The following is a 27654-nucleotide window of genomic DNA, read 5'->3' on the forward strand; positions in this document are numbered from 1 at the left end:
CCCCCCCCCCCCCCCCCCCCCCCCCCCCCCCCCCCCCCCCCCCCCCCCCCCCCCCCCCCCCCCCCCCCCCCCCCCCCCCCCCCCCCCCCCCCCCCCCCCCCCCCCCCCCCCCCCCCCCCCCCCCCCCACCCCCCCACCCCCCCGCCCGCGCGCCCGCCCTGTGGGCGCGTGGATGGGTCGCGGGCTCCCTCCCGCACCCTCCTCTCCTCTCCACGGGGGACACGGAAGGCATTGGATACCTCCGCACTCTCCCACACACGGCTCCATCATGGAGTTATCTAAGCGCCTCGTGGGGCCATAGATCTGTGTTGAGGCTAAAAGGCGACTCGTTTCTCCTTACTCTCATGAGAAAACACCGAGAGAAGAGGGACACCACGCGTCTTGTTTCCTTTCTTCTTCTTGTCCAACCCTTGTTCACCCTATCCGTTCGTAGCGGCGTGTGTGTGCGTATTATTTGCGGAAACGCTGCAGGAATCATGGGTTCCAAGAAGTACTTTGGCCTCACGGGCAATGCTCTCAACAATCTGAGAATCGCCCTCATCATCGCGCCCAGCTTCATTCTTTACGGGTACAACATTGGCGTCGTCGGTGGCCTGCTGACGGAAGAAGACTGGGTCAAAACGTTCCCCGAGATCGACACTGTCAACACAACCGGAGCCCAGAAATCGGCAAACTCGACACTCCAAGGCTTCATCGTCGCCACCTTCACTATTGGTGCAACAATCGGCTCACTATCTTGCTCCTGGACCGGCGACATCTACGGCCGCCGCAACATCATCTTTGTCTCCGCCATCATGACGCTCATTGGCGAAATTCTCATGGCAGCTGCTTTTGGCCTCCCTCAATTCGTCGTTGGCCGTGTTCTCACCGGTCTCGGCATCGGGCAGCTTAGCTCCATCGTCCCAGTCTGGCAGTCCGAGACGTCTGCTGCTGCTAACCGCGGCCGACAAGTGGTCATATCTGGCGTGTTCATGTGCGTGGGCTACATGCTCGAATCCTGGATCGATCTCGGCTTTTTCCAATTCCACTCTGGTCCCATTACTTGGCGTCCACCTCTGGCCATCGCCGTGTTCTTCTCCATCGTTTTAATGGCCGCAATCTACTTCTTCCCGGAATCACCCAGATGGCTCGTCATGAAAGGAAGGTCAGAGCAAGCTCGCGCTGTGATTTCCGTATTGAAATCGCTTCCGGCAGATTCTATGGAGGTTCAGGCTGAGCTTTCCGGAATCGAGTATTCCCTCGAAGAAACAAAGGGCACACAGGTCTCCTTGAAAGATGTCCTCAAGATGGGCGAAGACAAGCTTTTGTATCGCTTCTGCCTGTGCATGTCGCTTCAATTCTTCCAACAGATGGCGTATGTTGTCCCCCTTCTAATAGCTTCTCATTGACAACAAGATGACTAACTCTGCGTTCAACAGTGGTTCCAACCTCGTCAGCGTATATGCACCAATCCTTTTCCAACAAGGCCTCGGTCTCTCTAGCCAGTACTCTCGCATTCTCAGCGGCGGAACCCTGACGTGGAAATTCTTCGCCTCTTTCATCGCTTTCTTCACGATCGACCGGTTCGGGCGACGCGCTGCATTCATCGTCAGTGGCGCAGGGATGTCTCTTTGTATGATCGCACTCGCTATCGCAACATCATTCGGGACCGGCAACTACCCAGCTCAGATTGCGGCTGCTTTCTTCATCTTTTTGTACAACACGTGGATCCCAATCGGCCTCATGGGAGCGAATTACCTCTACTGCACAGAGGTTGCGCCACTGCGTCTGCGTATGGCGATGAGTTCCATTTCGACAGCGAACCACTGGCTGTTCAACTTCCTCGTCATCATGGTTACGCCGGTTGCTCTCAACACCATTGGATGGCGCTACTATATCGTCTACGCCGTGATTGCGGCCGCTATGCCGGTGACAGTGTACTTCTTCTTCCCTGAGACGACGGGACGGAATCTCGAGGAGATTGATCTCCTGTTCCGTGAGTCGCCTTCGTGGATGGCTACAGTGAAGTATGCCAAAACACGACCGATTGCCATGCCGCAGGAGTTTAACTCCGAAAAGGGCGAGAAGGCAGATCACTTGGAGGGAGCTTGAAGTTGCGTTGACTGTACATATATATTGTTGTCATTAGATTGGCTGTTAGAAGGCTACACTTTCAGTGGTGTTAGCGAGGGTCATTCATGAGCTCCCTCACGGATTCATGTCAATGACCCGGGGTACGTGGCAGAGCCAATATCAATACAAACTTTCCCCATTGTCTCCTTCACTTCTGGAACTGTGTCAAGACCTACGCTCCCAACCTTCATCCGCGTGTCGTTTCGGAGCACCTCCTCTATCCCGTAGACTAGTAGACAGCATTGGCAGATGTGCCAGTAGTCTCTCTCATTATGCATGTTTGATCCTTTTTGATAGACCCGTGCAAGCGAGAGAAGAATGCTCTGATCAACGGGGAAGTTATTATTATTCTGACAAGGACGAACACCTTTTACCATCCCGCAGCCGGTGGGATAGGGTGGTACTCTCTGGGTCAGAGAACGCCTGTGGATACTTTTGCAATTTTGGACCAATCGGTGACCAATAACCATACCGACGCTGGCAATGATATAACCTGATTTTCTCGTGACAAATGGCGCAAACTACGAAATCATTCGGTAAAAGCTCTCTGCACTTACGAAGTCGTGTCTTTTCTATAACAACGTTTCATCTGCATTGCGCCCATTTCAGAACAACCTGCCAGATTTCATCGGTATTGGCTCAATCTACCAACCCTTGAATGTCACTTGATCCGTCAAAAATGCCCTAAAGACCAAGTGGCAACTGGCATATTTCAATTTTCAATTCGGTTAAGACGAAATTCGTACCGGATTAGTAAAAAAGCTGTTCTAAGAACCACACATGTGTCGAATATCTGGTCGCCGAACAGATATTTTTCCTCAATGCGACTTCCTCTAAGTACGCAAGGACTCACTTCAGAACGAGGCAACATCAATTAAAATATCCAGATACTCCATTCATTCAAAGCGATGGCCTGCAAAGATACTGTTTTTTGCTGTATTTGGCGAGATGGCTTATTTACGACAAGCTCCTGGATGACTTCAAGAAAAGTGACCTATATGAGCCTCAAAATCGAGATTGAAAAAAGAGAACTCCGATAAAGAGGACTCCAACACATTTAGAATTGTCTCTTATGGATGGGCTAGACGAAGGCGCATCTTCAGAGTGCGGTTGGACTCATTTTGCAGGTGACATCATTTGCCGACAAGGTATTATTGACGGCTTGCCCAGTCATTAATCTCAGAGGGGACTATCGACGAGGGGTTATGCAGCCCAGATCTGAGATCCCAGATGTCGCGTTGGGCCAAGATTCTTAGCAGTCCAGCCAAGACTCTTGGCTTGGCTTGGCCTCAACTTGGCTTCACTTGGCTTCACTTGGCTGCACTCAGCTCCAGTGCATACGTCGATCCACCCTTCCAAGGGCCCGAACCTAGATCCAACATCATATTCAAGATTGCCTGGATATTCAACTTCAAGCTTGGCCTTGTGACCGTCAGAGAAGCTCGAGAACGACGCGCTGGAGGTAACGAGAGGTCAGGATAGAGGTGAATCTGTCTTTGGGCATAACCTCGGCGCGAGATCGGGGCGGATGACCCCTAAAATGGCAAGGTGACGGGTCGTTAGTGGTATCCGCTTCATTTCCCATCCGGTTTTCGCTCCTGTTACCTCAACTCTTTTGCTGATGCTAGACTCATGGAACAACCTTGCCATTCTCGAGTATTGAGTTGCCATTTTCATGGCCAAAGGTCCTTTCTGGCGGAATATCCGTCATCGCCATCGGCGAGGACCGTCACCAGTCGCCCCGAGTCCGATTGCCGAGGCTCATGATTAGACGAGTCGTAGAAGTTCGTCTCATCCTTCAGGCGATGATATTCCCGTCCGCCCACCCGCCCGCTACGCAACTTCCACAATTGATCCATGGTACAGTCAAGGTGGCAACTTACGCGCATACGCGCATCTTTTGGCGAGGAACTCGCTGATAACGTATAAGCGGACATGGCCGCAATGTCCACACATGGCCCTCCTGCGATATGAACTGATGCGACAATACTCATTGTTTTCCAATGGATTGCCAGGCCATACCCTGCTCATTACCTAAGGACCTCCCCTTTTCGCACCAAATGCGACAACAGCCTTCCTAACTTGCTTAGTCTTGGGTGTGGGACAGCCGCCCATGCGTCTGAATTGCCGGTTTCCCCGGCCTCTCTTGCGGCGCTGCATCGGGCCCATCCGCTTCCCCTTGTTGCCCACATACCGAGATCACCAGACTATCCCGATGTTATCTGCTGTTTAACGGGCTCCTTTTCATTTGCTCAACGGCTTTCTGCCAGCTTGTAATATGCACGCTACCCACCCTCTGCCTTCCGCACCTCCTCGACATGGATCGAGTTCCCGAAGCTTTTCTTGAATAGACTCAAACTACCCCGACATGTCCTAGTTATGCTTGATTTAGCTCAATTTAGCTCCTGCCAGATCCAGACTAGTCAGGTTCATCGTGAACCGCCCACATTTACGACCGGCGGAAACGTGCACTTTCAGACTTGCCATTGTAATCTCACCTTCTTGACGAAGGAATTGCTCCGTTCGGGCTTATCAGAGCCCTGCTAATGATGACCATGCAACCATTCAATCATGATATTGGCGGGGAAAATGTAAACATTTCGAGTATTTATATAGCTGAACAATCCGCAAACAATGATCCAAATACTTCTCTTCACTCCCATCCTCAGTCATTCCTCATCCCTCAGGTCTCTAGGTCAAAATGGTTGCCAAGGCTCTCTCCGTCGCCCTTCTCGCTGGTGCCGCTTCGGCCACTTGCCCTCTCTCTATTGAGATCAGCAACGCCGAGAACCACACCGTCAACGTCGCCGTTACCAACACCGGCAGCGAGGCCGTCTCCGTCTTCAAGGGCAACACCGTCTTCAGCGACCATGCCACCCAGGATCTCCTGGTGACCGATGCCGGTATGTAGATGCACGCTATTACATCATTGGGGATAGCATCTAACAAGAACCAGAGGGCACTGCTCTTCCTTTCGAGGGTATCTTCGTCAACTACAAGCGCACTGGCCTCGACGCCAAGCTCTTCCAGAAGATCGCTGCCGGCGAGACCATCACCGTCCCCGTCAACGCCGCCAAGAGCTACAAGCTCGACGGCATTGCCGACGCCAAGGTCACTGCCATCCAGGGCTTCCGCTACGCCGTTGGTGACAGCATCCCCTCCGCCTTCAAGGACTTGGCTTCCTGCGCCGATGTCACCTCCGGCGAGGTCGAGGTCACTGTCGACCAGACCACCGCTGCTGCGTAAGTCCTATTCCAACATTCGGTGCGAATAGCGATCCTCTTACTAACCCGACATCTTCAGGGACCACATCTCCCGCAAGCGTGAGGAGCCCTTCAACTCCCGCATCCAGAAGCGCGCCATCACCTACTCGTCCTGCACCACCGCGCAGACGACCTCCCTGAAGACCTCCGTCACCGACGCCATCTCCATGGCCAAGGCCGCCTCCACCGCGGCGGGCACCTCGTCCTACTACTACACCACCTGGTTCAAGTCGACCTCGGTTGCCTCCAAGGTCCAGACCATCTACAACGACGTCGCCGGCGTGCAGACCACCTCCCCCAAGATCTCCTGCACGGACACCTACAGCGACTGCACCGACGGCAGCGCCCTCCTCTACACCGTCCCCTCGGACAACGTCATCGTCCCCTGCCCCAACAACGGCTTCTGGGGCTTCCCCGAGCTCGCCTCCCAGTGCTCCGGAGACGACTACGACCGCGCCGGCAGCATGCTGCACGAGATGACCCATCTCTACGGCACCACCGACTGGGCTTACGGCCCCACCGCCGCCCAGGCTCTGTCTGCCACCAAGGCTGCTGCCAACGCCGACACCTACGAGATGTACGCTGAGAGCGTCCGCCTCGGTGGCTGCACCACCGGCTAAGCGTGTTCGTCTATATGACGTACATGCATAGTTTGGTCTGGGTGCTGTTCCCTTTTGGGGATGAGAGCCCTTCCTTCTTTCAATGTCTATAATTCAGTTGACGGTCCGGGTAGAGTGGGAACTACTGCGGGATATTTATATGCCTAGGGGGAGCTTAGTCGCGGAATGGCTTGATGTGAGCTGAGTGCTAGAAGTAGCCTATGAAGTAACGGTTGAACTCCTGAGATCTTCTCACTATCGCAAGTGATTACTTGACTGTGATACATGTACTCGAAGAAGAAGTCTTTTTAATCAGCTTGTAGACGTAGGCGTATGAAACTCCGAATGTCCCCAGGAACCATAGTTTCTCAATAAGTAGTCCGAACTAGCATGTCCTTGTGGTTGTAGTTCCAATCTCCTTTTTGCCTGATTCCAATTGCGCCCTTTCCCATTGCAAAGTGTTTCTCCTCACAGTCTCCGAACTCATAGGTTACCAGATCGGCTTTTATCAATCGGTTTCGTTCAGCGCAATATCCAGAACATCCTACTTGTAATAGTAGAACGCTCAGTCGCGAAATCGGCTCATCCATCTTGCATTGGAGGTCTTCTCCTGCAGCAACCCACCCTTCCATGCCACTTCCATGGGGTCAATCGTGTTCGCTCTGACCTCAGAGGTGCAGTATTAAACACTCATGAAGCTTTTTGTCTGGAAAACGGCGAGATTGGCAGTTATCAATTGAGCGTGCGGTGGTGAAGTCGCGTTAGCCGCAGAGTTCACAGACTACTTTGGTTATTTGCACATCTTGCCGAAACCTTACTTGACCATTGAGCTTATAAGCTTTCTCTTTGTTCAGATAAATTTATGTAAATATTTGAAATTGAATTCGGAACAGACAATCTTATAGGAGCTTTGGTTGATTGTCGTTGCGAATTTTCCCAAAGCCGAACTCTGAACAATCAACAGGGCTTTCCCGCCGAATATTTGCTGGAAATAGATATGATCTACAAGGTTCAGTCTTTTTTTTTTGTGTCAAAAAAGTTTAGTAAATTGCAGACCCATCTGGTCGCCAGCATTACCGTGAACCCGATCTCGTATTTCTTCCTGATCGCCCTCGCATCATTGTGCCGGTTTTCTCAATGCGCTGCGGACGACACTAGAAGTTCGAGAAATGCTCGTGAGATTGTACCATAACGTCTTCCAGGCAGACCAAAGCCTCCATGTCACGAGGAAGAATGCTATCAATTTGAACCATGGACGAAGTTCCTGAGCCCCATTATCAAGAGAAAAGCTCAGTATACGTCGCCGGCAATAACATAAGATTTTCAAGTCTTCCAATTGTCAAACAGATGAATGCTCTCTTCGGTTGTGACGGTGACAGCCGTTGCCTGGGCCAAGCTCTCAAAGACCTAGAGCCAACAGACCTGGTTCCTTCCATTTTCTGAGACGGAGCTCTCTCGATGCTTTCTGGACTGTCATCTTGAACGTGAGCGACGCAGAATCGCAAGGAAGAGAAACACGCTTCGTTTTCGCGACTCAACCGCATTCGGCTTTAGAAGGAATCAACAACTGTTCAATGGGTCCAATCAGATGTGATCGCCTCCACCGGAAAATACCACAGGCCTCGTCATTTTCCGATGTGCTGCCAAGACTAATAACGAAGAGTGGTCGGATGGTTTCGCAGCCGAACTGGGAACGTAGCTATTCCCAATTTCCCCTGAAAGAGGAAACTTCCCCAATTCCGGTGGCTGACTCAGCTCAGACTGCGCAAAGAAAACGAGTAGAAAGAGAGAAAAAGCGGCTCTCAGGGGTAAAGCGGGGTGGACAAAAGCGCCCTTGCATGTGGGAAACGGCACTTCCGGGGCCCCGGGAGACCGTTGGCGGGCGGCGTCGCGCCGGCTGACTGGGCGTTTATTGTGCGCGTGAGGCTACTAACGGCCGCCTATGATTTGACTGATGGAAGACGAACAGTAATGCAAGTGATCAACCTCAAGTTGAACGATCGGACAGCTGTCAGCTTGTCACCTCTCATGATCTGTTGGCTGTTCCTGTTCGCCCGATCGGAGGGCCAACCGCCGGTCGGCACCCCCAGGCCGCCGCCATGTAACGCTGGCTGCAACGCACGGCACCAACCAACGTCCAAGACGCACGAAATGCTTTTAGCCAGAGTTTCAGAATGTTCGACCTCGGCAGCCCGCTCAACCACTCGCTCTACGCTCTGTACGGCTAGTTGGGCAGACTGCTATGGTGTTACAGTGGTACACTAAGAAAAACAAAGTTTTTGCCCTGAGGAACTGCTCTCCGCCAAGGTGGAAACGAAACCGTGGGGGGAGGAGGAGGAGGATGAGGAGGACTCTGGAGGGTGGCACGGGTGGGCAATGGGAGGCCTTTCACAACTGCGCTGTTCCTTGAAAGGGGTTTGGAGGCTTCGCGAAAGATAGTTCGCGAACATGCGATTGCGAAAGACCGAAAGAGAGAGAAAAGAAAGAATGCCTTACTCCGATCGCCACAGTTCCCTCAGACCAACCGGCCAACCAACATGCCATAGACGAACCATCGCGTCCCGTCCAGTCAGCTCCCCAGGGTTCCGTCACATAGTAAAGTTCATCCTCGTCGACCAATCCCCAGCAATTCCACGAGAGCACGGCATCTTTTGTGAGGCATAACTCTGTAGACGGGCTTGTCATCCGCGCCATCGTGGCCACTCACTGCGCCATGCTCCCCCTCTCCCGCAAAAGCCAAGACTCCCAAGAGCCCAAGTTGGGAAAAAACCCAATATGGCAGTCATTCGCCCAGTCCGATCTCCCGTTGCTTGAATGCAGCTGCAGCGCAGCAAGACGTAAGTGCCCAGCTCCGTCCCGGGCGGCCCGGCGCAAGAGACATCCTTGGATTCAAATGGAACACAGGCAAACCTTCCATTGTTGTTGGCCCGCCCTTCTAAGAATAGGGGGCTCGTGCTGGGTGCATGTTCGCAACTCTCGCATACCGACAGGGCTGCCGCCGCAGCAGACGCGCAGAATTTTGGGAACCCGTCTTTGCCGCTCGGGGCTCAGGGGTATATCTGACTGCATGGAGCACAAATGCACCTCGTAAGCCTATCAAAGAGAACATGCCGATATGTTTCCATACCTAGACATGCTGCAGCCTCGAGCATCAAAGAAACCTGAACAACTCATAGGGAGAAAAGTTGAACATCAGACCAAACCTTTGGGTTCGCGGCACCTGGGTGATCCCTGCCGGCAGAGGTCGTCAGCCCCCCTGCTCCGAGTCATTCGCGCGCCTGTTTGCCGTTGACGTTGGTCCCAGCGGCCCCAGAAAAGCAATTAGTTTGCTTCGTCAACATGGGGCTATGGTGAACTCTATTGTAGTGCTCCGTAGGGGGGCTCCTCAACTCCGTAAGGTGGTCGTGAACAGTGTTGGCCGCGAGGGGGTCGTACTACGTCGAAGTTATTTAAGCAAACCGAGCCGTCACCCCAATCCCCGAGTGCTGTTGGCTTGCCAGCTTAGCCTCGAGCTGAACATCTTTTCCAACTTTACTACATTCTTTTGCATCTAGTTCGTTTCTACTATCCACAACAGCATCATGTCATTCGCTCAACTCTCGCTCGCGGCCATGTTGGCCGTGGGCGCTTCCGCCGCGCCTTACTCTGCGCGCAACGTCAACACCTCTGGCGTTGTCGCATCCACCTATTTCGCGGGTTACCACGCGAACCGCGGATTCCCCGTCTCCGACATGCCGTGGGACAAGTACACCGACGCAAAGTACGCCTTCGCCGAGACCGCCGCCGACGGCAGCCTCAACCTCACAAAGTCGGCTCCCGACCAGCTTCCCGTCTTTGTCGCGGCCGCCAAGGAGCACGTATGTTACCCGTAGATCAAGTTTAATATCCAACAGAGTATCTAACACCTCTCCGCAGAATGTCAAGGCCCTCGTCTCTATCGGAGGCTGGACCGGCAGCCGCTATTTCAGCACCGCCTTCGGCAGCGCGGAGAACAGAACCGCCTTCGTGAAGACCTGCCTCGACTTTGTCGAAAAGTACAACCTCGACGGCCTCGATTTTGACTGGGAGTACCCCAACCGCCAGGGCCTCGGCTGCAACACAATCGCAAAGGACGACACCGCAAACTTTGCCTCCTTCCTCACCGAGCTCCGCCAGAAGCAGACCAAGCAGCTCTACCTCACCGCCGCCACCAGCCTGAACCCCTGGAACAACGCCCTCGACGTTGCCAGCACCAACGGCACCCTCTCCTCTTTCGCCAGCTCCCTCGACTACCTCATGGTCATGGGATACGACATCTACGGCGCCTGGGCTGCTACCGGAGGCCCTAACGCACCCCTTGCCATGACTTGCGACGCCCGCAACAACCAGGGCGGTATCAAGGAGGGTGTTGAGAAGTGGATTGGCGCCGGTATCCCCGCCAACAAGCTTGTTCTCGCCGTCGGTGCCTACGGTCACGGATTCTCCGTCAACTCTACCAACGCCTTTGCCTCCCCTGGTGTCTTGAACGCCTACCCCGTCCAGAACAGCACCAACCGATTCCAGGGCAGCAGCTGGGACGACGACCCATCAATCGACGAGTGCGGCGCCGCTTCTCCTCCTAGTGGAACCTACACCTTCTGGAGCATGATCAAGGAGGGCAAGTTCCTCGACGAGACGGGCAAGCCTCGTGACAGCATTGCTACCGGATACGACAACTGCAGTCAGACTGTAAGCTTTGTCCCTTTCACTGATACCCACCACACTTGCACAGTAACTAACAGCTGAACAGCCTTTCCTCTACAACGAGACTGCTCAAGTCTGGGTTTCCTACGACAACGTCCAGTCCTTGACCGCCAAGGGCAACTACGTCACATCCAACAAGCTGGCTGGCTTCGCCATGTGGGAGGCTGGTGGTGACTACAACAACATTCTCATCAACGCCATCCGCTCTGCGGTCGGCTTGTAAGAGACTTGTTGCAGTCAAGCGCGCATTGGTTAGATAAAAGGTCTCAGCGACAAGTTGTAATAGCATCATCTATGGAGTACATACCATTTCCTTCTCATACCCTGTCACACTAGTGTCAATATACTCAGTATCACAACCTTAAGTTGATCTAACGAGTCTTTCAATCAGTCTCGAGTACTGCCTTCATTAGTCTTGAATCCTAGAACTGTATCGATCTCCGTCAGGACAAGTTTGTGGTGGCGGCTGTCGGTGATGCTGTGTGATGCTTCATCATATCAATCGGATGTCCTTGAACTTGGGACCTGTGACAGAAAGACATCGCCCACTATAGTCACCCAAATACTGCCTCTTCTACCTCTCCCAAGAGGGCTTATTCATCGTGTACACTGATAGAAGAACTTTCTAAGTGATGCCTTATGTCTCTTGTCAACCTATAGAACGTAGTGGAACAAAGAGCAAATGTCAAGAAATTAAGAAGTGTCTCATCTCCATTGTGTATGGTATTCAGTAGGCTGATGTATTTCGAGGCAACAGCCTGAGGCTGTGAGGGAGACATGTAAGGCGCGCTTCTCATGAGCTCGTACTGATCTCAACTTCATCCTGGAAAGAGGAAGCCTTTTCAGGAAGGCTCCTGCCTTGAGCCACTTCATGCGTACCTGCCTAAATTCGGTTCGAGTCGAGAACGTCGCGCGCCTCAGCGGAGCCAATATTAAACCGCCTCACTTTTTCCTACTGAGCAACTATTCTCATCACCTTCGCCACTCACATCACTCTCACAATCTCACAAATATCTTGCAGCTCATCTTCCTTCGCCATCCACTCAAGATACCACAACTATTCGGGTCCAAGAATCCTCCTTCCGAGTTCTTCGACACCACGTATCTGATACTTACCTTACTTTGACAACTCACATCTACCTCTCGCAGTGAGTATCACGGCAGTCTCATCTCCTCAATCAATCCTCACCTCACCCACCTTTTTCTCACTCACCCATCCGCGTTTCATTCACTCTCATCACCGCCACCCATCCACTCACCATATTTCACCAGAAACTCGCAAGAGCAACAAAAAATGCCTCCCAAGACCGCCGCATCCGAGGCCGCCGCCACCCTCAACCTCACCGACGGCGAACTCAAGCTCGCCCTCGCAATGATGAAGCACGTCGACCGTCCCACCACCGCCGTCCTCGAGAAGATGGCCGAGGAGGCCGGCCTCTCCAGCGCCTCCAGCGCCCGCACCCTCCTCACCCGCGCCGCCACCAAGCACGGCTGGTTCGCCGGCAGCGGCAGCAGCAACAGCACCGAGGACGGTTCTGGTTCTGTCTCTACACCCCGGCCCAAGAAGACTGCCACCCCGCGCAAGAAGAAGATTGCCGAAGTCGAGGAGGGCGCTGAGGAGGAAGGCACGCCTACCAAGAAGCGCGGCCGCAAGAGCAAGGCGCAGAAGGCTGCGGAGGAGGCTGCGGCTTCGGCTTCTGCTGCTGAAGCTGCTGAAGCCGCTACTGAGAAGAATGTCGATAATGAGGAGATGAACGAGGGTGGTGATGGTGCTGTTAAGGAAGAGACTGGTGATACCGATGGCGCCAAGGAGGAGGCTGCCGAGCAGAAATGAGATGGTCACAAGGATGTTGGGAACTTCAGTTTATTCGTTGCATTCGGCAGGAGGAATGGATGGACCACTGCTCTTTCTTCTCTGGATTGATGATACCCTTTCTTTTGGCTTGCATGGCTCCTATCTAGCTGCGTGGTTGCGACATATGGTCCTGGGGACTACTCAAGGCTAGATAGTACAGAATGGCGGTGCCTTACATGAGGTACTATTCAAGCAAGATGTTTTATCAGACTCTTGCATTGGATCGGTTCGTGAAAGTGATGATCTACCTTCCAAAAGTAGTTGATCCATCATGATTACTTTCGTAGAGAACGTCGTGTCTCACTGGTGGATGAAGTGACTGCGCATGGAGAACTTGTGCACCCTAGACACCCCCCCTAAAGTAGCATCGATCTTGGCTCTCATGTTTGTCGAATTCATTTGCCATTGATGATCACCTCCGCTTCATCATTTGCATTCAAACAAAAAAGAAAGAAAAAACAATGAACAGTCCGTCGACGCGCAGTGACGCGCTTTGGCGTCGGCCACGAAAGTCATGACATCATCCACGATCCAGCCTTCAACGACAGCTCAAAAGTCGACGCCATCCTCACCAGTACCATATCTTGAAGTCAATTATGTGATCATGTTTCAAACACTGTGCCAATACTATCAGCAATTCACTTCGTGATTCAAAGACAATATCACAATGACCTCGCGAAGAGAGCCTGCATCCAGCAACTCTGATAACGAAGCCGCCGACGCTGGCACGAAGCGCAAAGTCTCAGAAGCATCGCCGCCCACCCATAACCAGGATGATGAACCCGACACCAAAAAGCCCAAGACGGAGGATCCAAAAGCAACTGTAGACTGGCTCCTAAGCGACGAAGCCTTCTCCCTCGCCTTCCCCTCCCTCCCACAAGGCCACGGCGAAATTGACTGGGACGAAGGCCAACATCGCAAAGACCCTCCCCCCGACTCCGCCGGGAAGAAGACCAATACCTCAAAGGCATCAAAGAAGAACGGCAATGATAAGAACGACGATGATGAAAGCGATGACAAAGGACCCCGCCTAACCTACCCAGACTCCACCCTAACCCCCTTCCAAAACCTCGTCGCCGCCCTCCTCCTAAGCAAACCCATCTCCCACCGCCTCGGCCTCCGCACCATCAACACGCTGCTCAACCCGCCTTTTGGCCTGCGCACGCCGCGGGATCTCGACGAAGCTGGGTTTGAGGGGCGGAGGAAGGTGATGTGGGAGGCGAGGACGCAGCATAAGGAGAAGACTGCTGTGCAGTTGGGGGATTTAGTTGAAGGGGTGAGGAAGATTTGCGGTGGGGATGGTGATGGCGGTGAGGGGAAGGAAGACGAGGGAGATGTTGAGAAGATGACTGCGTTGAGGGAGATGGTCAAGGGGATGAAGACAGAGGAGGCGCAGAGGAAGGTTGAGAAGGTGTTGACTGATGGGATTAAAGGCGTTGGACCGACTGGCGCTGGGATCTTTTTGAGGAGAGTACAGGAGGAATGGGAGGAGGTGTTTCCGTATGCTGATCAGAGAGCTCTTGAAGCTGCTGTCAAGTTTGGAGTCATTCAGGAGGGTGACGGTGCGAAAGAGTTGGCGGATGTGGTTGAGGGGGATCGGGGGAAGTTTGTGAGGATGCTGGATGTGCTTGTTGGGATTCAACTTGAGAAGAAGATGGACGAGGCGCTGAAGATGGCGAGAGGTGACGGGGAATAGGTCACCGGTATGGAATTTGTTGGGTTCTTTTCGTAATTTGTCAGCTGCTCTCAACCCGGTCTCAATGATATCCTTTCCCCGATTCCAGATGCAAATTTCCTTATATGCCGCTGTGCCTTACTTTGCTTGATGCTTCCTCATTTTCTAGTAACGCGGGTTCTCGCCATATCCCTGGTTCTGTTGATAGCCCTGATTTCCGCCATAGCCTTGGCCACTCTCATGGCCTTGATTACCCCCGTAGCTCTGGTTACCCCCGTATCCCTGGTTTCCTCCATAATTCTGACCCTGCCCTTGTCCGTAACCTTGGCCCTGGTTCTGGTTGTAATTTTGGTTGTAGTTCTGACTTTGGCCGTAGTTCTGGTTCTGACTTTGACCCTGGTACTGATCCGAGTGGTACTGCTGGTACGAGGATGGCGGCTGGTTCTGATCAGGTCGGTATTCCTGATGTGATTGATGCTGCTGCTGCTGATGTTGCTCAGGTCGGTACTCCTGGCTCGGAGGAGGGTTGTACGACTGCTGATGCGAGCTCTGTCCACCATACTGCAGCGATGGAGGCGGCGCGTAGTTGCCACCCTGGGACTGGCCCGAGTGGTGCTCACCACCAAGCTGAGATCCCGCCGTCGGCGCACCGACGCTGACATTCTCGTTTCCGATATCATCCGGCACGTTGATCTTGACCTTGGGAAGGTACTTTTGCACCTTTTGCTCGACAATGTTCTGGACAAACACCCAGCTCTCACGCTCGAACTTGCGGTGGCCACCATTGACGACGCCCAGAATGCTCTCGCGCAGCGTCTCCTGCACCTTCCGCACCAGGGCTCGGATCTTGTTGACCAGCTTCACCTTGATGTCGTCCCCGAAGCCGCGGTCCGCGTGTCCGCCAGCGTCGCGGTCGAGTTGAGAGTCAAAGGGGTTTCCTCCGAGAATCTTCTCCAGAGGTCGCTGAAAGGCGTCTGGCAGGAGCTCAAAGAGCTGCTTCTCGATGGCACCGAGAATCTTGCGGAACTCAAGACGGACTTCCCTGTGCACCTTTGCCAGACCCGTGCTGAGCTTGTCGCTGATAACCTTCGAGAAGCCGCCCCTCTCGCCTTCACCCTCGGGGCCATCACGGTCACCAATGCCCCGACTACCCTCCTGCGAACTCTTCTTGTTTCCAAACAGGCCCCCAAGTCCCTTGACCAGATCCTTGACCTGGTCCTCAATCTCGCCCTTGACACCGTCGCCGAGGTCCCGCGTGCTCGTATTGCCGCGAAGCCATCGCTTGATATGCTCCAGAGCAATCTTGGTAAACTGTTCCGCAATGGGTGCATGTTGCTCCCTCAGTTTCGTGCCGACCTTCTCCTTGATCTCGGGACTGATGACGCGGGCCTTCTCCTCGGGGTTCCGCGCGGCGTCCTTGACGGTGTTGCTGAGGACTCCGAGGAGGCCGTCGAGTTCGAAGCCCTGCCCGCCGCCACCTGAGCCCTTGTTCTTTTCCAGGTGGTCTTGGACGACGTTGATGGCGGAGGAGAGGAAGCCCTTTGCCCCGCCGAATGAGTCGCTGTGGCTGATGCCTCGGGATTGGGTCTCAGGGCCGCCGCCTCCTCCTCCACGGGCCTCATCGGTGAGGTTGAAGATGTCGCGGAGATCATCGCCTGCCTCGTCTGTGATGACGCTGAAGCTGCGAGTGAGCTTGCCAATCTCATCTGCGAAGGGCAGAGACTGAATGCCGTAGGCGTCAGGTGGTGTGTCGTTCAGTCCTCTCGAGCCATCGCCTGAGTTCTTGTCCTTGTTAAAGAGTGAACGAAAGGCGTCAACAACCTGGTCTTCAAGACTATCGATGGTTCTCGTCTGGAAGGTGTCGATCTCAGACGCGATGCGGGGTTGAATCTGTGGAGCAAGAGAGTCAACATACTCGTCGACCTTTGTCATCAAGACATCGGGGAGGCCACGAGAGTTGGACATTGTTGCGGTGGTAAGGGTTGGGGGATTTGGGGGTGGATGGGCTAGCTTGAGGAGGAGAGACAGGCACAATAAAGGTGACCGTTGAGCTCTCGAATGGTGCTAGCTTGGTGGATGGTCGGCGGCCGGTCCCGCTGTTGCTGGCGGTGGTGAGGCAGCCGGAGGGAGCTGAGCTGAGCTCCAGCTGAGCTGTCACGTGTGACGCCATCGCCATGGCGGGGTCGCGACCGCCCAGACGGCTGACGTCAGGTTCGGCACGGACCATCCGTGAGGGGTAGACGGTACGTATCTTTCACTCACTGAGCTCCCACTCACTCACTCGCTCATGATTCCTTGTCTCATCTCACTCATACCAATGAGGCCCAAGCGAATGTTGAGCTCCAAGATTCCAGTCCTGACTCAAATCCTTACACATGAATTCATCTCATGGTAAAATCGACGCAACTTCCACCACCTACGGACAACCTGGGCACAAAAGGGTCATTACAGGGTGCGAGACGAGTCAGGCGATGTACAGAAAGGGCATTGATGATAAAGCCGGCCATTGAGCTTGAATCCGATCAAGGCATATCATTGACATAGTATTAGAGGGAATCGAGAACCCTTCACTTCAAGGAAGCGAGGATGAGCTTCTTGTAGTCCTCCACAGCAAGCTCGAGATCCTGAACAGTGATGCGCTCGTCAGCCGAGTGAGCCACTAAAATAGTCCCAGGTCCGTATAAGTAACGCTTATGGGTTCCATTCAGGCGTGGCACATCCGTGTAATAGTTCACCACAGTAGTGTTGAAGCCTGCTTGTGTCAGTCGAGGCCGTTCCAGTCAAACAATCAGACAAACAACATACCTTCAACATCGTAGTCCAGACTCACGGGCAAACCAAACCCAGTAAACGTCAAATTGACATACTCCGGCGTCACCTCCGACACAGCCTTTTGCAGCACATCCTGAATCCCCTGTAAATCCTCCGTCGCAGCCCGAATCGACGCCCTCCCCGATGCGCTCTCCGGAATCACATTCGTGGCGACCCCGCCCTCAATCAAGCCCACATTCAACGTGGTGTTCCCAAACTCTTCCGTCCACGGCAGCTTCGTGTCTTGAATCTTATCCAAGGCGCGCACGAGCAGGTCGATCGCGCTCCGACCGTACTCGGGATACCCAGAATGGCCTGCGACGCCGTCGGCTGTGATATTGAACCCCAGCACGCCCTTGTGCGCCCGGACGAGGGTATTTTCCGTGGGCTCGCCAAAGATGACGGATTCCCACGTTAAGCCCAGCTCATTTGCGGCTCCCATACCATCGCCTCCAGATTCCTCACCAACGACATATAACAGCGCGACGTCCCCCTCGGCAATCTCCCCGCTCGCGAGAAGCTCCTCCACAGCGATAACCTGCGCTGCAACACTTCCTTTCGCATCAGAAGTCCCACGACCACGGATCTCATCGCCGGAGCGGGAGTAAGGGATGTAAGGCGGCACTGTGTCAAAGTGCGATGTGACGAGGACGCGAGCTTCGCGGGCGGTGCCGGGATAGGCAAAGACGTTTTGGCGGGTTCCTTCGACTGTTTGGAGCTCGACTGTAAAGTTCGTCTCGAGGTAGCCTTTGAGAGCTTGTGTTCCGAGGGCTTCGGATTTGGTCGTCGAGTCGGCTTCGACGAGGGTCTTGTGTAGGCCGAGGAGGGATTCGGTATAGGATGCGGCCCAGGCCGTTGAGGCGAGGGCGCAGGTGAGAGCTGCCGATGAGATGGGCTTCATTATGAGTGGTTTTCACATGAAGTTGCGAAGTAGCTGTTGACGATTGATGCCTCGAAGCTCGGTGCCACGAGGTAGGTCTGGCTTGGCCTGGCCCAAGCCAGTAGATATGAGCGTTGGAATGCTTTTATCATTCATGGCCGGTATGGCGCCAGAGACACTTGTGGGGTACGCACAATCCCGGTTCCGAAGGTCACGTCGGAGATGCACCACGATAAGAAAGTCTGCGTTACTTTGAGAGGGGTTGATGCTACGCCAAGGTGATTGACAGGCAATTCCAATGCAGGAGATCTTGGAACGGGCAGTTACTACATCGCAAATTGAGGAGGGGAATTATATGATCTTCTCCGATCCATCCTCATCGGTGGTGGTTTCGGAGCTTTTCGTTCAGTGATTGCCGTGTTCGGTCGGGCTCCCACGAAGCGGGGTGATGGAGACCGGCCGTGTGGCCCGAGGATGAATGGGATCGGGAGCAAAGCCGAAGGTTGGGTAGGTTAAGGATTCGATGTCAAATTAGCTCAATCCATCGGGCATTTATCTCATTCGTGAACATCAATCTTTGAGAGTTCATTCTCAAGATGTAATACGGGCAGCCAATTATTGTATCAATTGCCCATGACAATGTGTCGCACAAAGGTTTAACTAAGCTACTCAGAATTTCGTTGGTCAAGGGCTTGGTCACAGCACATTTCATAGAGACTGTAGAAAAGTTGAGAATACCCTCATCATCCTCTTATGTAGCTCAAGTTCAGCTCGAGCACCATTCCACGAAAGAATACATACGTAGTAGGCAGACTATGTTTCAATACCTAGCTCAATTGAACTTTGACAAAGTTTGTTTCTTGTTGGGGAATTCCCTTGCTATATCCGGCTATATTTCTAAGCAGAAACAGCCCCTTGGTGACTAATACTGAAAGTCTGTGCGCCCCGGCAATGCGTATAGCTCCCTATCTACACACCTTAAAGGCTTCAGTGACCAAGGTTGTTCGTCCGCGGAAATAACTTCGTGGGGCAGATGCGATTCACTGGGGGATTTTGCAAAGTCGCATTGTTTCTAAGCGCAATTCCAAGCCCACACACGGGTACCTTAACTTGACCAACCTTTGTTCTCGTCCATGGCGTCTACCCACTTGAGCACGCGATTTCTCAGCAACAGCTTGAATACCAGGTTACTAATCCCACGTGTTGTTTCAACGTCTCTTTCTCTCGACTTAAATTCGTCTTCATTCCGTCATTCATCGCGAGAATACCACTCTGAGAAACACTCTCAACAACGTCGTCTCCTGTCTCCATTCTCAACCACAACTCCCCCAAACACCCAATTGAGACCGATATCCTACACAGCAACAATGGCAGGCACCATCCGAGCTCTCGTCTCTCAAGGCGACAAGACCGCCAAAGTCCAAGAGGTACATGATGTCATTCAGATGCCCCTCAACTTGTCCTCCTGCTCGTCACTAACCACCATGACAGGTCCCTAAGCCTCAACCCGGCCCAGGCGAAATTCTCGTCAAAATCTCCGCCGTAGCCCAAAACCCAACAGACTGGAAAGCCACAGCCGGCGCCCCCGCAGGCCGCACCGTCGGCTGCGACTTTGCCGGCACCGTCGCAGACCCCAACGGCTCCTCCCTGAAAGAAGGCCAGCGCGTCGCAGGGTTCGTTATGGGAACCAGCGACGAACCTCCCCGCGGCGTCTTTGCGCAGTACGCCGTCATCGAGAGCAGCCTCGTCTTCCCCATCCCTGAGTCCGTCACGGATTCCCAGGCCGCGGTTATTCCGTTGGCCTTTGCTACCGCTGTTCAGGCGCTGTTCCAGCGACTTGAACTTCCTGAGCCCACGAGCCCGAGCAAGGAGGCGCTTCCGGTGTTAATCAACGGCGGAACGGGTAGCGTAGGATTGTATGCCATCCAGCTGGCGAAGAAGGCTGGGCTGTATGTCATCGCGACGGGCGGCAAGAAGAATCACGAGCTCCTGAAGAGCCTCGGTGCGGACGTGGCGATTGATTACCGCGATGCCGACTGGATTGAGCAGGTCAAGAAGGCTGCGAAGAATAACCTCAAGCACGTCTTTGACGCCATCAGCGAAGTCGAGACCACGAAGGCAGTCGCGACGGCGCTCTCACCCGAGGGTGGTCACGTCGTCTGTATTTTGCCGCGCAAGGCGAAGGAGGTTGGCGCTCCTGAGGGAGTCAAGGTCGAGAGCACATTGGTTTACTCGGTCTTTGGAAGGGCTCTTACGTATGGAAGCTTCGATAACATTGATGGAGAGAAGCCTGAGGACAAGAAGTTCTGGGAGAAGTATCTGGGGCTTCTGCCCAAGTGGTTGGAGGATGGCTCCATCAAGCCCAACCCGCAAAAGGAGTTTGGTGGTCTGGATGATATCAACAAGGGCTTTGAGTTGCAGGCCAAGGGTGGTGTGAGTGCTGAGAAGCTGGTCTACAAGATTGTTTAGACCGCCTAAGGATTGAGGAAACAAATAGCGATCGAAGTTACTGTGGCTTTGGCTATGGATATCGCACGTGACCATATGATATAATGAATATAATGTGAATACTCCTTCACCGCTGTGTTCTCCTCTTTTGTTATTTTTTTCCTGCCTCAAGATCGATCTTGCCTTTGGAACGGTCATCTCTCGCTCTTGCTTCCAGATTTAGGGCTTTCCTTTCTCACCACCCGATTCCTTTGAACTTCCACCTTTCCCACCTATACCCCCAATCTCGTCTTCCCACCCTCACCTTCTCACCTTTTCTTCCATCCTCTCGTCTTTCTTGTCGACCTCAATTTTCGACTCAATCGACCCATACCTTCATCATCCTACCTCCCTTTCTCTTGATGCCAACCGGTTCTTGATCATCTCACTTCATCCCCCATACCAGATCGCTTCTATCAATCATTGTCTCCGGAATTCTATCTATTAATCACTACAAAAGCCTTCAGCGATCTGACCGATCAACGTAAGTGATCATTGCTGTCCCTCTCTCATCCAATTCTCTTTCATATACTGACTGCCTTATCCCTTCAGCATGTCATCTTCTCACGGCCAATCTCTGTGGGAGCCGGTGGTCACCTTCACCATCCTTCTGCCCCCCATTGAGCAATACTCGATGGCAGGGAAGGGCAGTGAAGGAAGCAACTGGGCTCTCCACGATCCCAACACTTATGCCAGCTGCAAGAACCACCAGGAGCGACAGGAGGTCGAGCAGTGCCTGGCCTGCGGCAACCCTTCCACCCGGAAGTACCGCTGCCACTGCAAGGCGGCCAGGTACTGCTCAGCCCAGTGCCTCGAGGCTGACGACCTCCATCAGCGGCTCTGTGTTGGACGTCAAGATGCCAAGACCAAGCCTGCCTTCAGCCTTCCGTTGGAGAGTCGGCCATCCGAAAATCACTACCTAGCGGCGCTCCTTCCTGTCGATGGAACGGACCCAAAGGCCATCTGGATCTCTCTTCAGATGGACCGCAAGACTGGCAAGATGAGTTTTGCTACCGACGAGATCACCATTGCGAAGGCGGCTGCCAAGTCCAACGATAGCTCCGACCCTGACATCATTCACGTCGGTCTGAACTCGATCGCGACTCCCATCCAGAAGAGCCTACTTCACGGAGTTGACGCCATTAAGTTCGGTTCGTACAAGGATACTTCTCCCGGTAACCTCAATAGCTGCATCCAGAGCTTTGGCAAGCCTGGCTTTCTGGCCTGTTACTTCGGCGCTGTGGTTGTCTGGGCATACGATCTCGAGTCCAACGGAGCCTTCAAGTCACCCCGCGACTTGGGCGTGCGCGACCTTCGCCACGCTCTGGACTGTCACGTTCTCAATTCGGTAAACCCGGCTGTCTCTCAGCCCAGTCGATTCATCCTTGAGGGCGGTGTCATCCCGGCTCTCAAGATCAACGATCTCTCGGATCGTTGGCTGGAGGCTCTGGGCGTCACCCGCCAAATCGAGAAGGTCCACGTCCCTGCTTCACACCAGTATTTTGAAGCCTTCCCCATCGGAAAGCTTTTCCACCTTGGTCTTCGTTGGTATGTCCGAACTGGAGTTCCCATCGCGATTGCTCCAACGGGGGAGCTCCATGAGGACCATGAGGAGATCCTCAACCACTTTCGTCAAACCGTCCTTCTGGTTGCTTAGGAGGCACCTCAGAACACCGGCATGCGCAAGGCTCAGCTTCAGGTGGTTGATCTAAAACATTCCTCCAGTTTCCACCTGATGCAGGTTTGCGGAAAGCAGATCGAGCCCGCCCATCTCACTGCCGTCATTGAATACTTCAAGCTCGCCAGCGCCTCGGGAACCCCCACAACCGAGAAGGCGTTCCGCGCGTATTGGGACTACTTCAAGAAGAACGAGGTGATCAAAGGCCACCCGATGGCTGGAATCCCTTCGCCTTATGACCTTGAGACTGGCCATAGCCATGACCCCAATTCCACGGGTCTTGTAACTTTGCTCCAAGGTTACAAGTCCTACGAGGACTTTGTTGGGCAGGCCCCAGTCGCCAATGAACACGTTAACGGTGGTCTCAACGCCCCGAAGGACGAGGTCTCAGTAGCCAGTTCGGCACAAGGCATCGAGCAGGCACTTGGCTTCCCGGCCGAGCGAAATTAGAACCCGGTTGATCGCACTTTCTGCTGTGAGTTTATTTCATCTTTCACCTTGTTCAGAGACTGACAGTTGAACACAGCGTGCAATCAGACTACTTTGAGAACTTTATACACACGGGATGAGAGCGAGAAACGATTTGGAGAATTCGAATACTCTGGGGCAATCGGGTGATATTGAGAGTCGTTGAGACGACTGAGATAGACAGATACCTTCAGAAGACCGGAATTGAGTTTCTCATTATGCTGCACACCTATACCTCATCCATGATTCCAGATTCCTCAAGATCTGAAAACGACAACTTTTGGCCTCGAAGATTAGACACAGTCAAACGCCCCTAGCCTTGGTGCTAAACTCAACGGCTAGCTTCATATGCCCTTTTCAACTTGAGGAATCGCGGGTGATTCCTCGACCTGACCCCCGTGACCTCCCCATCTAATCCTTTCCGAAACATCTCAAGACCATCTTTCCTCGTCGTAAGCCCAGACTGCCCATCCGGCACAGGTAAAGCCATAAATTCAGCATGTCTATCATCCTCCAGAACCCACTCAAGCCCTCTCTCCCTCAAACATCGCAGCTCGTCCTCAATAATCCCACCCCGACCAATCTGAAACGCCTCATCGCGCGTGAGGGCTTTCGCCTCGCCTGCTTCTACGAGTCTTATCATAGTCGTGCTGTCGTGCTGTTGAGGATCAAGGATTTCCGCGTCATCGAGCCAGTGAAAGAGTAAACTGCCTGAGCCGGAGTGAGCTCCCCAGGGGTTAATCTCAATGAGCTTGACCTCGAACTCGGGATCGAGGACCTCTGCGTAGACATCTAGGATGCAGCTCTTGAAGTTCAGATCAGGTGCGATTCGTGACCAGAGGTGCCGCGCTTGAGATGCCAGCCTACCCAGCATCTCATCTGTGATACCGACGTGATTTGGCTGATAGAACCTGCTCTGGCTGATGGCGACGATGTGGCCTTCATTGACGTAGCATCGCCACTCGCTCAAGCGGTCGAGGTGGGCGTAATATGGGAAGAAGTAGAGCTGGTTATCCGGGGATTTCGTGTCCTGACTAAGTCGATAGAACAGACTCAAAAGTGCCTGGACGGTCCGCTTCGAAGAAACAAGCTTCACGAGTGCTTCGCGCATGTTGTTAACAGGCTGAAGATTTCCTCCATCAGCGTCTTTGGGGCTGCAGTGACTTATACGAATGAAGTACCCAGCCGATGTGGCGTCCTGGAGACTCTTAGGTTTTTGCTCCCTCTCTGCTGCCAGTCCACTCAGAGATTGACTCCTCTCAGCTTTCGCCAAATTATGATTTAGTCCAGCTGCAATTTCTAGAAGTCGGCGGACTTCAGCTTTGGTGAAGTGGTGGATTGCTGCAGGTGGATTAAGCATGCACTCCTGAATATGCGGCGTCAACCAGCGACCCATGTTGAATGGTGCGATCTCTTTCTCTCTCCGGTCTAGGTACGAAGGAGGCAAGTAGCCCGTCTCTTCGAGCCATGGAGCTAATGCGTGGTGGTTCTAGGAGTTTAGGCGGGCTGATGGTGAAGTGTTTAGGGGACGGCGCTGGATCACCGCTGGTGCTCGGTCTCGGGACGTCATATTGGTAATTAAATTAAACAAGAAATGGACAAAGGCGGAGTGTTACGATTCATTCTTTGTCGCTGCACCTTCTTTGTTACTTAATTATATGTGTTCATCACATAGGAGGTTGTTGATGAGTCACGCCGTGCGAGGTTTTTAGGTCTGAAGAATCTGGAGATCCTGGAGCTAGCAACATAAAGTAGCCAGATCATCCGCCCCCTTGGGGACGGTAGAATTACCTCAAAGCGATCGGGGTGAGCAGAATAAGTGGAAGCAATCTCTACTTTCTTCTATCATGAACTCAGGTGCTTTTCTGGGCAATTCCTTCTAACAAGTAATCTAGCGTTATTCTGTAAAGTACATTCGTACTGGCTCTCGTGAGTCTCTCAGCCACATGATACTCGATCCATTCATACCGGGAGTGATATCGCCAGGTTCATCTGAGGGTCTAAAATCTGGAGGAATCCACAACAAACGTTTCCCGTCACGCATAATCCATTCTCGATCGTAGCTAAAACCATAGCCGCGGAAAGGGGGCATTGCTTCCGCGCTCTCTGAATCTGGTGTATACTCGAAGTCTTTTTTTGAGATTCTAGAACCGGCGTGGATACAACTTGAGCTACTTGTGCTCAAAAGTTCACGGGTGTCGAAAAAGCCGTACGCAGTGTGTAAACGATTTGCCAATCTGGTGTCAAACCTTGCGTGGACGAAACTAATTTTGTCGCTTGTGAACGTGCGTGTAATAATAGAATCAGACCTCAGGTTCCATAAACAAATTACTGCGAGACGTAGACCATCTTTTGTCCATTTGTTTTCACAGGACACAAGCTGTTGCTCTCCTGAGAAGCTCAGAGATGATCGGGTAGAAAGTGTTGAAGTTTCTTCCCAGGAAAGCGTTGAGATGCATTGTTTTGTGGCGACGTCCCAGACTTGAATGATGACATCATAGCCTCCCCACATGCGTTCATCGTCATACGCTAGGAAAGCAAGTCGTTGGCCTTGACTCGAAAAGGTCATATTCGTAGCATAGCTGCAGCCAGAGTCAATGGTCTGCGAGCACCTGCCGTTCGATGTGTTCCAGATCTTTATCAACCCCCCCAAACTTGAAGCAAGCTGGGAAGCATTCCCAAAGGCCAAACATGCAATTCTCTTTGGCCCGTTTCTTCTTCTGGAAACCTCGTCCAAGTAGACGTCAGCAGCTATTTCATTGTTCCAATGTCTTCGTTGGCAAACGCTCTCTTCAGAACCACGGGCATCAAAGCAAATATGCTCTGTGCGACCACAGATCTTCAATGTAATCGCACGGGTACTTGTGTTCCAAATTGTGATCGTGGTCTTATCAAAAGAAGCTAACGCAAGTCGCTGGCCTTCTTGAGATAGTGCGATAGTACACACAGACTCCTCATAGAACGTTGAATCTGGCATGTCGGCTCGTCTGTCATAAAGTCTGATTTTGTCCATTAGGAGGTCATATGCCAGGAAGCGATCGTCATCAGTAAAGATCACTTGTCCCGTGCTTGGACTTGGCCGGTGGGATATGGAGTCTGCCATTATTGATAGGTCCCAGACTTTGATCGTTGATGGATAGGACGCCGAAACGACTCGCTGAGCGTCTGGGGAAAAAGAAATCGAGTTGATGTATTTTAGGTCGGAACCGTACATCGCCCACGTCAAAGCACCAGTCGACGTGTTCCACACACATATGTCGCATCGAGAGCCAGCTGCTAAGAACCTTTTGTCGGCCGATAGATTCATGTACGTGGGAATGTCTTCGTACCCTGGGTCGCTTGGTGCCTCATGTTTGAGTCTCAAAATTGACTTGCCAGTTCTTCTTTCCCAGATCTGTACGATGAAGTTCATTCGAGGGTTTAGGGCGCCACCGGACACAACCCAGGCTCCATCCGGCGACCAAGCCACAGTAACTTCGTTGTGATCCGTGGATATCTGTTGGCACCCCCCCGTCGATACATCGAAAATCTCGAGTAGATGATTTGTTGATCCTAAAGCGATCCACTGGCCATTTGCGTTCAACGCTATGGAGTGAACTTCACCCTGTTGAGGATGACACTCGATGGTGCGAGTAGAAAATTCTCCTTTCGTACTCCGAATGACGATACGACCTCGATCATACAATGCAACCGTGGACCCATCTGACGAGATGGCCATTTCGGTGGCCAAAGATGGATGTGGTTCAATCTGGTAGGTGCAACGGCCTGTGTCTCTGTCCCAGACCTTCACGTCACCGTTGCAGGAGCTTGATACAAATGACTTGCCGTCTGCTGAAAAAGCCACCGACTTTGATTCGAATGATACCATGCTCATGCTGTATTTTAAATGCTCCCCGCCGTGGAGACTGACTGTGTGCGTGCAGGTGCCGCTCTTCGCATGCCAAAGCTTCACGGTGCCGTCGAAATAAAGAGTGACAAGCCATTCCCCATCGGGGGAGTAGGCGACGGAGCAAGCGCCAATACAACGCTCTAAATCATAGTATAGCGTCTGCAAACACGCACTCCACGTAGTTTCTAGGCCAGGCGTAATCGTAACCCAGTCAGGGGCCTCGTCCCGAAACTGTGCTTTCACAACGCTTTGTTTAGGGCTAAATAACAGAGCTGAAGCATAGAGTTGCAAAGGGGTCTTTTCGATTATCACTTTGTGATAGAGTAGAAATCGATTGGCGTCATGAATAAAAGCTGATAGACCTTGTTCGATTGAGCCAGGGCTTTGGTTCTGAACTGTTGTTAATCATTAAACGTTATCTACTAACATAACGAAGTTCGACTTACGAACAGAACCTGAAGCTTTTGGATGGCTTGTATTGCCCCTTGCATCTGGCGAAGGAGGCTAAGTGCCTCTATCCAATTGAGAAACTTTCTCCTGAGGAAGCTGCTAACCTCGAGAATGACACATTCCTCTTGTGGCAATGGCTCTCCCATTACGATCCTTTTCTCACAGACCCAATCAGCCAAGTGGTCTACCCAATATGTGCAGGAGTACTGCAAAGCACACAAAGGATTGGGTTCAGGGATATGGATTTCCGCCATGTCTGTGCTGGGCTCTTTCAAACCATAGATGTCTCGTTTCAGATAACCAGGTCTGTTGAGGACATCCATAGAGCTCCAAAAAACGGACTTATGTCTCTCTGCAATAGTGGAAAGTTTTGACGCACTACTTTTCAGAAATTCCACAGCCGACTGATGCACAAAGTAGATCTTTCCTGCTTGGATTTTCAAGAAAGACCCACATGACTGGATGACTTCCTCCAAAGTTTCCATATTATCACTGAAATATGAATGGAGTAGAGGAAGAAGTTCCTCGATCGTGACGGGTCTTTTAAGGATCGACACGACTGACAGTATCTCTTTACACAAGTCTTCCTCTAGGGAGGGCAAGGAGTTGATCATTCGCTCGTAAAACCCGTTAAGTCCAGGCGGAAATGTCTCAAGCACCATCATGACGTGACGCTTCTTGACATTGCCATCAAGTAAAGCTTGACACACTAAGGAGACCCAGAGAAACGTATCCTGTGATTGATTCCTCAGGTATACTCGGATT

The 27654-nt window shown here is 52.7% G+C and overlaps 12 protein-coding genes across 12 annotated transcripts; 8 read left to right on the top strand and 4 right to left on the bottom strand.

Annotated features, from left to right (window-relative positions):
* Positions 1-476: 476 nt before the first annotated feature.
* On the top strand, positions 477-2091 carry CCOS01_07198 (uncharacterized protein; the record flags this gene model as incomplete). Its single annotated transcript, XM_060455365.1, has 2 exons — positions 477-1354; positions 1419-2091. The coding sequence occupies 2 exons, from the start codon at positions 477-479 to the stop codon at positions 2089-2091; spliced, it is 1551 nt and encodes a 516-aa protein (XP_060313257.1).
* Positions 2092-4813: 2722 nt separating this feature from the next.
* On the top strand, positions 4814-5995 carry CCOS01_07199 (deuterolysin metalloprotease; the record flags this gene model as incomplete). Its single annotated transcript, XM_060455366.1, has 3 exons — positions 4814-5015; positions 5069-5354; positions 5416-5995. The coding sequence occupies 3 exons, from the start codon at positions 4814-4816 to the stop codon at positions 5993-5995; spliced, it is 1068 nt and encodes a 355-aa protein (XP_060313258.1).
* A 1950-nt stretch (positions 5996-7945) lies between these two features.
* On the top strand, positions 7946-8239 carry CCOS01_07200 (uncharacterized protein; the record flags this gene model as incomplete). Its single annotated transcript, XM_060455367.1, has 1 exon — positions 7946-8239. One exon carries the CDS (start codon positions 7946-7948, stop codon positions 8237-8239), a length of 294 nt encoding a protein of 97 aa, XP_060313259.1.
* A 1316-nt stretch (positions 8240-9555) lies between these two features.
* Positions 9556-10919, top strand: CCOS01_07201 (glycosyl hydrolase family 18; the record flags this gene model as incomplete). Its single annotated transcript, XM_060455368.1, has 3 exons — positions 9556-9831; positions 9890-10681; positions 10743-10919. The coding sequence occupies 3 exons, from the start codon at positions 9556-9558 to the stop codon at positions 10917-10919; spliced, it is 1245 nt and encodes a 414-aa protein (XP_060313260.1).
* Positions 10920-11990: 1071 nt separating this feature from the next.
* Positions 11991-12530, top strand: CCOS01_07202 (uncharacterized protein; the record flags this gene model as incomplete). The annotated part of the gene is made up of 1 exon (XM_060455369.1): positions 11991-12530. One exon carries the CDS (start codon positions 11991-11993, stop codon positions 12528-12530), a length of 540 nt encoding a protein of 179 aa, XP_060313261.1.
* Positions 12531-13218: 688 nt separating this feature from the next.
* Positions 13219-14247, top strand: CCOS01_07203 (uncharacterized protein; the record flags this gene model as incomplete). The annotated part of the gene is made up of 1 exon (XM_060455370.1): positions 13219-14247. The coding sequence occupies one exon, from the start codon at positions 13219-13221 to the stop codon at positions 14245-14247; it is 1029 nt and encodes a 342-aa protein (XP_060313262.1).
* A 144-nt stretch (positions 14248-14391) lies between these two features.
* CCOS01_07204 (uncharacterized protein) lies at positions 14392-16191 on the bottom strand (the record flags this gene model as incomplete). Its single annotated transcript, XM_060455371.1, has 1 exon — positions 14392-16191. The coding sequence occupies one exon, from the start codon at positions 16189-16191 to the stop codon at positions 14392-14394; it is 1800 nt and encodes a 599-aa protein (XP_060313263.1).
* A 602-nt stretch (positions 16192-16793) lies between these two features.
* Positions 16794-17938, bottom strand: CCOS01_07205 (uncharacterized protein; the record flags this gene model as incomplete). Its single annotated transcript, XM_060455372.1, has 2 exons — positions 16794-16978; positions 17032-17938. The coding sequence occupies 2 exons, from the start codon at positions 17936-17938 to the stop codon at positions 16794-16796; spliced, it is 1092 nt and encodes a 363-aa protein (XP_060313264.1).
* A 1346-nt stretch (positions 17939-19284) lies between these two features.
* CCOS01_07206 (zinc-binding dehydrogenase) lies at positions 19285-20386 on the top strand (the record flags this gene model as incomplete). The annotated part of the gene is made up of 2 exons (XM_060455373.1): positions 19285-19344; positions 19409-20386. 2 exons carry the CDS (start codon positions 19285-19287, stop codon positions 20384-20386), a joined length of 1038 nt encoding a protein of 345 aa, XP_060313265.1.
* Positions 20387-20957: 571 nt separating this feature from the next.
* Positions 20958-22532, top strand: CCOS01_07207 (uncharacterized protein; the record flags this gene model as incomplete). Its single annotated transcript, XM_060455374.1, has 2 exons — positions 20958-21952; positions 22130-22532. The coding sequence occupies 2 exons, from the start codon at positions 20958-20960 to the stop codon at positions 22530-22532; spliced, it is 1398 nt and encodes a 465-aa protein (XP_060313266.1).
* Positions 22533-22881: 349 nt separating this feature from the next.
* Positions 22882-23946, bottom strand: CCOS01_07208 (uncharacterized protein; the record flags this gene model as incomplete). Its single annotated transcript, XM_060455375.1, has 1 exon — positions 22882-23946. One exon carries the CDS (start codon positions 23944-23946, stop codon positions 22882-22884), a length of 1065 nt encoding a protein of 354 aa, XP_060313267.1.
* A 501-nt stretch (positions 23947-24447) lies between these two features.
* Positions 24448-27554, bottom strand: CCOS01_07209 (uncharacterized protein; the record flags this gene model as incomplete). Its single annotated transcript, XM_060455376.1, has 2 exons — positions 24448-26829; positions 26886-27554. 2 exons carry the CDS (start codon positions 27552-27554, stop codon positions 24448-24450), a joined length of 3051 nt encoding a protein of 1016 aa, XP_060313268.1.
* Positions 27555-27654: the final 100 nt, after the last annotated feature.

Source organism: Colletotrichum costaricense (assembly GCF_030867565.1).
Source record: "Colletotrichum costaricense strain IMI 309622 chromosome Unknown Scaffold_7.1, whole genome shotgun sequence".
In the NCBI taxonomy this organism is placed as follows: Eukaryota; Fungi; Ascomycota; class Sordariomycetes; order Glomerellales; family Glomerellaceae; genus Colletotrichum; species Colletotrichum costaricense.